Source organism: Mchenga conophoros, linkage group LG14, assembly GCF_057382185.1.
Source record: "Mchenga conophoros isolate Kocher_MC1m ecotype Shallow Benthic linkage group LG14, M_conophoros_male_GT1.1, whole genome shotgun sequence".
NCBI classification, from domain to species: domain Eukaryota; kingdom Metazoa; phylum Chordata; class Actinopteri; order Cichliformes; family Cichlidae; genus Mchenga; species Mchenga conophoros.
In genome coordinates, this window is record NC_140539.1 from 39452770 (window position 1) to 39462058 (window position 9289).

The following is a 9289-nucleotide window of genomic DNA, read 5'->3' on the forward strand; positions in this document are numbered from 1 at the left end:
TGTTTTGGGGCTTGCTGTTTGCTTCAAGAGAATCTATTGTGGTTTTAATGATTAACGCCGTCTCTGCTGCTCTGTGTCCACAGCTCGGTGGCCGTGCTGAGGGAGTGCATGAAGAACGAAAGTCTGGTTCGTTTCTTCCAGGAGAGGCAGGCGACCCTGAGCCACTCCTTACCGCTGGAGACGTACCTGCTCAAACCAGTGCAGAGGATCCTCAAGTACCACCTGCTGCTACAGGTGACCCTTCATACCACCTAATACTAGAGATGGCACGATACCACTTTTTTATGTCCGATACCGATACCGATATCATAAATTTGGATATCTGCCGATACCGATATGAATCCGATATAGTGTTTTTTAATCAACAAAACTGTTTTTTAATATCTTGCTGCATTTTGTATAAGTTCATACTCAAGTTTAAAACAACAACTACACTAAAGCTATTCTGTTATACCTGTATACAAAAAAAATATTTCATAGTTCAGCAATACTGATCAATCTAATAAACTTAAACCTACACCATCCTCCCTATTCTGGTATTTTAAAGAGTACTTAGCGTAAATATTAAGCAACCTAACTAATAGGGTTCCAACTCCCAGCAACAACAAAAATAAATAAATAAAAAATAGGGAACCACCCCTCACGCTCCACCTCATGATGCTTAATCGACGTAATCAACCTTAATTTGATGCAGTGTGAAAAAAAATGCACAGAAATCAATTATTTTTCAAGAAATATTAAATAGATTCAACAACTTTCTTCAACAAAATTGCAGACTGCACAGATGGTACCTTCCCAAAGGAAAAAGTACTATAGCTTACTAGGGTATATATATTAGACTTAATAGTTACTATATACAGTAATTGACTTCTATTCCTTTTGCATCAAATTAAAACTTTGGGTGTCAGATAATTATTTATTAAAAGCTCGACATTTTAAATGAGAATAAGAAAGAAAAGTATGTCTTTGTGCCCCCTTCTCCCTGTTCATGCCCTATCGGCCCCCCTGGCTAAACTTTGCTAGATCCGCCCCTGCACAGTTACCAGCCGTCAGCTACGTAGAAAAAGATCCTCGAGTAGAAAGTAATATTAAATACATTCTAACAACAGCTGATCAAGCTTAAACGTGCTGCTGTTGTTCAGCCGCTGGTTTCCTCTTTCTGGTGCAAAGTGGGCCAAAAACAAACCAGAGAGACTCGCGACAGAAAAGCCGATCAGCTGATCGTTAAGCAGTTTCATGATTGAAGTAGCAGCAGGAGAGGCAGTCGCTCCATATATCGCTCGTTAAGCTTAACACAGGAATGCTTTACAAACATTCAGAGATGGAATTACACACTTGCTTTACTTCTCTCGGGGATAACTTTGTCGGAGATGAAATGCCGGGTTGCTAGCGAAGCTCCACATGCTATCCAGACCACCGACAGGTCCCGCATGCCACAGCCGCTCTATCACGTGATGCATACTGCTCCGACGTGCTAACGTTCTGAGGCGAGTTACGGCGTGTTGCAAGTTTTGTGAAGTGCTTTCGTGATATTTAATGGATCGGATTACATTTTTTATTTTTCTCCGATATCCGATCCAGTAATTTAGGTCAGTATCGGACCGATACCGATATGTAATATCGGATCGGTCCATCTCTACCTAATACTACAAGTTATATCGCAAATACTACCAAATACTGCATGCGGTGCCTGAAATACCTCCAGATATACAAGTTAAACTTCAAATACGATCAGATGTTGGACATAGCACCTCAAAAACAGCCTAATACAGGTTGTACTAATGAATACTGCATATAGAACCTCAAATACTGCAGGTGAGAATTTAAATGCTATCAGATACTGTGCACACAAAAGCCTGTTACTTGGTCAGGTGCCACCTGCAAGTGCATCCAAACACCTCAAATTCTAGTAGTTGAGAAGTAGCTCAACATCTCAAATACTAGCTTTAGTTCAGCATAAATGACTTCAGTCCTACCTGATACTGCTAGATGAGTACCTGCTTCCACAGGTAACACCAAACATCCTTAATGATGTCACTCCCTGTGGTTCCCTGAGGAAGCTGATTGGTCCTTGTAAAGCTTTGGTCTCCAGGCAACAGGTCTGTCTCCTGTCAGTAAACAGAGGGTCAGGCTGAGACCTCTCAGCGCGTCGCGTCTTTAAAGACGAGCGGTGTGTGTCCTCGGCTACGTGTGCGGGGTTTTTCCCAGGACCAATAAAACGAGGATAAACTCTGACATCATCTCAGAGTCCAAACTTCTCTTTCCGCTCTGCAGCTGCTCTGTCACAGCTTTGTTCTGTCCTCTGACCACAGGTCCTTTACCGTCTGTGCTGCAGTGAAGTGCAGTTATGCTTCTGTCTCATGACACGCTAACGTGTGTGCACGTGTAGGACAGAAGTGATTAAAACGGCTGTTTCAAAGACAGGGACCGACTGAGACCAGCGTGGTCAGTCGCTGTCTACAAAGCAACACAGCTGTGCAAAGACGGCGATAAAGGTCAACAACGCCGAGTCCGTGAGCAGTCACATGCAGTCTGTCAGAGATGAAATGGGGATTAAACCGTGAATCCGTTGCCATCTGCACGCACAGAAATTTGCATTATTTACTTTAATTCAGAGTCTGTGCAGAACGCAAAGATCTGAAACTGCAGGACGGCCATCTAACTGCTAAACATACACAGGATCACGACCGGAGGACAGTCAGCGAGTCGGCTCCGCTGTGCAAAGAGTTGGTTGAGGTTTGAAACTACAGCTGCCCTAAAACTCAACTTATCTGATTTCAGCGTGTAGAAGAAGTAAAGCCAGCGGCCTCGAGTTAACGTGACAGGAAGACTCGTCGATCAGTCGTAAGCTCTGCTTCTCGTTGTCTTTGTTGAGTCAGTTTTGGCACAAACACCAAACAGATGCTGGAGCCCGTTTGTGCCGCAGTCAGCACCAGGAAACGGGGACTCTGTTAAATCACACGAGAGCGAACTGCAGGCTGGCCGTCGTCGTGTTCTCATTACTCTGAGGAGAAGCTCAGCAGACGTTTGAAACAGACGAGTCTCAGTTAAAGACTCGCAGCACAAAATAAACCCACAAATTCTAACAAATGAAATATTTACACACACGTGTAATTCTGCTCAGATACCACCTGATACTGCAGTATCATCGTGTGTATTATTGTGAACATGCAGAAATACTTGAGTAGAGTCAAAACGGATGAAACGATGGAAACAAGCTGAAGCGGTCCGGTTTAGGAGCAGAACCATTTGTTCTTCTGTGCCAAATTCCCATCGTTAATAATCACATCTGGCTGAATGGAGACTTGTGCTCCAGATGTTTAACATGACGCGCAAACACCTGGAAGAGGCGAGGACTTGTTCATCACGTCTGTTCACACAGAGCGTGCTTTAAAGGAGCTCCTACGGTGTGAAGCTGAAGCCGCAGAGGCCTTCTCACTCAGCCGTCTGCTCCGTGAAGCAGGAACAGCTTTCCCAGTGAACGTGCCGAGTCTCCTCACTGGTCCCAGTCCAAGCCCAGCTCTAGGAGCGGGCGGGAGGATGACACAGCTGAAGCTGCTCTTTGTTCTCGCTCGTTGGTCTGCAGGATTTGCCGCTGCCGCTCTGATGACGGCGGCCAGTTTAAACATCGGTCAAACACGTGTTTGGATCCGAGCTGGGATTTTCCCAGAATCCTCAGCTGCTCCCGTTTCAGTCCATTCTGTGCTAAGGCGCTTCAGGGTGCAGTGGAATGTAACTGCACACATACTCTGAGCTACTTGTACTTCCAGTCCGATGCTTCTCACAGGGAAGCGACGCTTTTGACCTCCAGAGTTCACAGAACGACTCCATGAGCACGAATGAAATGTGGCTGATCTGCAGCTTCAGTCACAACCTTTGCAGTCCAATGTGCTATCCGCTGCGCCACAGAGCCGCACGGTGAGGTGGCTCAGTGGCAGTTTAAGGGTTAATGATGCTTCGTGTCCTCGTGTTCACGGTGGTCTCAAAGACGTCAAAGCAAACTGAGTAAAAGTTACGAGGACACAAACCACAGTTTATCTGAGGCTCGGAGAAATCCCCGTCTGTGTTTTGGCCTCAGCAGGCGGAGGATCAGAGCGGGGAAGGATCTCAGAGTGCGAGCTGTCTTTTATGTGCGGGTCTCGTCTCGTTTCAGGAACTTTCTAAGCACTTTGACAAGAGCGAGCCCGGATATGAGGTCGTGGAGGATGCCATCGTCACCATGACAGCAGTCGCATGGTACATCAACGACATGAAGAGGAAACAGGAGCACGCTGTGCGGCTGCAGGTAACGATGATCATGCAGGACCCCAACGTGAAAAAAGCTGCTGAGAAACATAAGGCCCGGGGGCCAGAATCGGCCCACCAGACTCTAAAGTGGCCCACTAGATGGCTCTGGAAGATGTGAAGGAGGGCACTGATACTACTCAAAGTAATTAAGTAACATGAAATTTCCTGTTTTTCATGATAGTTCAGCTTTTTACGACGAGTCCACAATAAAAAACAAAATGACACATTTACTCCCGACATGCTGACAGATTTCTTTCACTGATTTTTTTATCTGCGAAATCTGAGATGTCCTGTTGAAGTTACTCGTCTTTTTCTTATATGACGATGTTTCAGTTAAACGTCTTTACACTGACAGAATGAGGATGTTTCACTCGTCCGGTCCATGTGGCCCACGATGTAGAACACCTTGGACATCTTTGGTCTACCTACGAGCTACCATTCAGCAGCTATTAACAAAGACTGTATATGAAAGATGGACACAGCTACCATATGAGCTTGTGGATCGATATTTGCAGGTTTCATTGTTAGCATGTTAGCCATCGTTAACATGGGTTTGTGACCAGATTTAGCTGAGCTTTGGAGCGCAATCACTAGCAAGTTGATGCTAGTTAGCGAGTTAGCTTAGTTAGCATGTTACCTAGCTAGTTGTTGCATAGCTGGGACCCCCATGTGCTTTGAGAACCGATGAAGCCTTTCAGGTCTGAGGTGAAACATCTTTGAGAACCTAAAGACGTCCAGTTGCCTTCAGCACTGAGAACTTTGTGACCCATGCAGGCATTTTGAGAAAACTGGTTCTCTAGAGAACGCTGTGCTTTTCCAAAGAACCTTTCTGAAGATGAAGGATCGGTGCAGATCAGCAGGTTTAGGTCGGGTTCACTCCACTGTGGTTAGCCTGTGACCTTTCACCGATGTCTCGCTCCAGGAAATCGAGTCCCTGCTGGTGAACTGGACTGGGCCGGACCTCAGCGGGTTCGGCGAGCTGGTTCTTGAAGGTTCCTTTAAAGTCCACAGAGTGAAGAAGGAGAGAGCGTTCTTCCTGTTCGATAAAATGCTGCTGATTGCCAAGAAGAGGATGGAGCAGTTTGTCTACAGCACACATATTTTTGTAAGTAACAACACGTTTGAGGCCGTCGTGGGTTGTGTCTGCACTCCTGCATCACAACAAACACACATGCGACCCCCCAGGAAACAGAGGCTCATCGCCACAGCGATGCTCTGACCTTCAGGGTTCCTCACGTTTGTCTCTGTGTCTGCTCCTCCACCTGCAGTGCTGTAATCTCCTGCTGGTGGAGAATCTGAAGGACCCGCTGTGCTTCCGAGTGTCCGACCAGACCATTCCCAAACAGCAGCATGTAGTCCAGGTGAGGGAAACCTCGAGTCTCCGCCTTAAATCTGGATCTCAGATGCAGCGACCTCACTGTTTGTGTCTGGATCCTGTTTTTTTGTTCTGCAGACGAAGAATCAGGAGGAGAAGCGACTGTGGGTGCACTACCTCAAGAGGCTGATCGTCGAAAACCATCCCGCATCACTCCCACACAAGGTAAGCAGGTTCACATGTCCTGGTCTTCCTGTGTGAAGCTCCCACGTTCTCCCCACCATCCAAAGACACTCACATTAGATGCTGACTCTTACCTGCCCACAGGTGAAGTTCAGCACCGATCACTGTGGTTTGAAGCATATTGCTGCTCGGAGGAGATCCGATTGTTGAGTAGACCTGGCTGTGGTGGCTTTACGGCCTCTGTTAGCAGCTGATTGGATTGATTTGCACTGCAGTGAGAGCGCGATCTGTACCTGAGCAGCTGTTTATAATGTTCACAGCAAAGATCGAGGAAACATGCATGTAGTCGTGCTCCCAGCAGTAGCAGTAGAGTTTAGTAAAGAGTGCAGCGTTAGCAGCTTTTGTAGATCTTTGCTGCCCCCTGCTGGTGTAAACAGTAAGGAGCAGCAGATGTCCTGTAACATGAGCAGGATGGTGATACATCCATGTTTGTAACCAGGTTACAGTGGACACACTGACTCTGAATATTTAACATCCCACATCCAGCCAGCTAACTGGAGTCAGCGTCTCACCTGTTCATTTAAATCCACCTGGTTAATGTGAGGATTTGTCTTTGCTCACACGTCTGACTGATTCACTGATCGTTTCAGGCGAGGCAGGTCCTGGGAGACAACTTCTGTCAGTGTGAGTCTCACACACACACACACGTATTCAGCATTTTTATATAACAGTTTTCAGCCTCTGCAGATGGAGTGACATCACTTCCTGTGTTTCAGCTCCTCAGTTCGAGCAGGACCACCTGAAGAAGTCATCTGCGTCTCCGCGGCTGGACGACATCCACGCCTATCACCGAGGCAGGCGTCAGTCAGGTCAGGGTCAGTCACCTCCTCCTTCTCGAGCTGCTCCTCATCTTCTTCTCCTGCTCACAGGTCATGACTGCGACTTGTTTGTAACACGTTTCCGAAAATGGGGAAAGCTGTGCATTAATCTAGCGTCTGTTTAAGTGGACGCACAGACTGGACATAAATAAAGGTTTTCTGAAGGATATGTGCTCATTCTGAGCTGAGCTTCAGTACACAACGCCGGACGTGTCTCCCGAACCTGCCTCATACAGCTCGGGCGTTTTTGGCTGCATGAAGTCAGCAGCAGATCTGGTCTGTACTCGGGTCAGTTTAGCCGGCGCGCTGGTTCGTGGAAAGCGAGCAGGGTGCAGGTTTGTCATCTGACCGAACAAAGAAAGAGTTCTCCGAGAAGCCTCAGAACCCGGAGGTGTGCGTCATCATTACTGGGACCTTCTCAGATGGCCTGGTTACCCCTGCCAGTGCGCTAATGGCCCCATCATGGATGCTAGCTTTGAACTGATAGCAGCCTCCGTCTGAGTGGTGGAGGTCGAGCTTCACGTGTGACTGCAGAGGTGACGGCGGTCCCTGCTTACGGTGACGTGTTCCTGAACCCACGCAGCGATCTCCAGCACACAGTCAGCTCCGAGAGCCTGGCGGCCACGGCCCCCCTGAGCGATTGCACAACAACTGTGCTAAAGTTTGACCCCCACCCCACGGCATTACTAAATCTAAGAATCTGAAAAACACGCTTATCAGAATCAGAAAGGGTTTTATTGCCAAATGTTGAGCAGGTTTACAACATTAGGAAATTGCTGCGGTACTTACCCATATGGAAAAGATATATATAAATCTTATAAAGTTTGTATCTGTCTTGTTTGAAACTTGTATGAAAAGCATATAAGAGTGAAAACAGATATAAGATCTCTTGAAAAATTATATAATGAAACTTGTATGTTTTGGATACTTACGAAAACAATGTATGAAAGTAATGAGAAAGTGGCCACTTTCATGAGTAATCACATACAAGTTTTTACTATTTCTTTTCCATATGGGTAGTGCAAACATACTGTCAGATAACGCTTAAATAAACATAAAAATTAAAAGTTTTTTTCTGGTTTGTGTCTATTCCAAATGACAGACCCGATCACCTCGTCTTAACTGTTTGAGAAACCTTTTGATAATATTATCAACTTTTGTGCACCCAAAATGTAAGGCGGCTCACAGTCATGTAGTCTATCATACCAGGAACGGGACAGTTTGAATTTCAACCCTGACACGAGGGCCTCTTTCTGCTCTGTTTGTCCTGCAGAGCCTCCAGAGCTGCTCATGTACACGCCGGAGAAGTCCAGGAAGAACCTGCCTCTGCTGCTGGAGGGAAACCTGCCGTACCGACGCACCAGGAGGCAGTCAGGTACTCAGACAGGCTTCAGCCACAGCTCAGGCTCAGAGTCTCCACCCTTTATTCATATAAAACAGCAAACATCTGCTTTTTGATGCTCTAATCAAAGAGACACAACGAAGCAGCAGGGAAAGTGAAACTGACTTTATCCAAACGGTGACTCACAGCAGCCTGAAACACTGCAGCTCAGAGTCCTGCATCGTGGAAGCAGCTATGAGATTGTGCTTTTAATGAATAGAATAGAATAAAAAATATGGGTACAAAATATGGGTCTATTATGGGTATGTTGCAATGTACACAGTATGAAGGTATGTTATTAATATGTTATAACTATAAGTGTGTACAGGCTATGAACAGGATGTAAATATGAAAACTATACAGAAATATGAACTTTGCAAGTTATAAACAGTCGTAGAAGTATAGTTATTGTACAGAATGATTGTCTATACAGTATTTACAGTAGTGCAGTTAAGATAAGTGAGGGTGTAGATAGTTTCTACAGAGGCTATATAAAGTGCTAGTGGTTGTGAGTGGTGGTTCAGTCCATGTTATTATTGTGTTTGAGGGTACAGTTGTCCATTGTGGGTGTGTGTATGTTCAGTCCATGAGTTTAACGTGGGTCAGATGTCAGGAGGCAGACTTCAGGAGTCTGACAGCTGTGGGGAAGAAGCTGTTCCGGTACCTGGTGGTCTTAGTCCGGAGGCTCCTGTGGCGCCTCCCAGAGGGCAGGAGGGTGAAGAGTCCATGTGATGGGTGACTGGGGTCTTTGATGATTTTCCCAGCCCTTTTCAGACACCGCTTCCTGTAGATGTCATTTATGGCAGGAAGTCTGTGTGGGTGAAAGTATTTCAGTCAGTAAGATGAAGATTCCTGACATAACGAGGGTGAATGCAGGAAACTCAAAAACATGTTCTCTTTCTCGTTTCCACGAGACCATGTGTTGTGTAACAGCAAATATTATGTTGCAATAACCAGCCTCCCCTCCTCTGTTCCAGCTCCTGCCAAAGACATCGAAGCAGTGTTTCATCCCAACGGTGAGACGAGTCAGACTCTTATCCACATGATGAGGCCCGAACCCAAACATCACCCTGAGAGCTAAAATGAAACAAAGCAATCAGAAATGAACTGTGTCCGATTTCTCTGCAGGTTGAAAAAGCCGTCGCTGATAAGATTGTTGTTTTAGTTCATCGGGTTTTAAAGCTGCCACAGCTCCAGGGTCACGTGGAGGTGGAGAAGCAAAGAAAGCTCCCACAGAGATTCCTC

The 9289-nt window shown here is 46.2% G+C and overlaps 1 protein-coding gene across 1 annotated transcript in view; it reads left to right on the forward strand.

The window, feature by feature from the left end:
• The window catches only part of plekhg2 (pleckstrin homology domain containing, family G (with RhoGef domain) member 2), a 65144-nt gene extending 56019 nt beyond the window's left edge, over positions 1–9125 (forward strand). The window contains exons 7-15 of the mRNA XM_085244503.1: positions 84–234; positions 4154–4285; positions 5210–5392; positions 5556–5648; positions 5741–5827; positions 6436–6469; positions 6562–6660; positions 7937–8038; positions 9022–9125. Coding sequence (XP_085100629.1) covers positions 84–234; positions 4154–4285; positions 5210–5392; positions 5556–5648; positions 5741–5827; positions 6436–6469; positions 6562–6660; positions 7937–8038; positions 9022–9125 — 985 coding nt within the window. The remainder of the gene's footprint in view (positions 1–83; positions 235–4153; positions 4286–5209; positions 5393–5555; positions 5649–5740; positions 5828–6435; positions 6470–6561; positions 6661–7936; positions 8039–9021) is intronic.
• Positions 9126–9289: the final 164 nt, after the last annotated feature.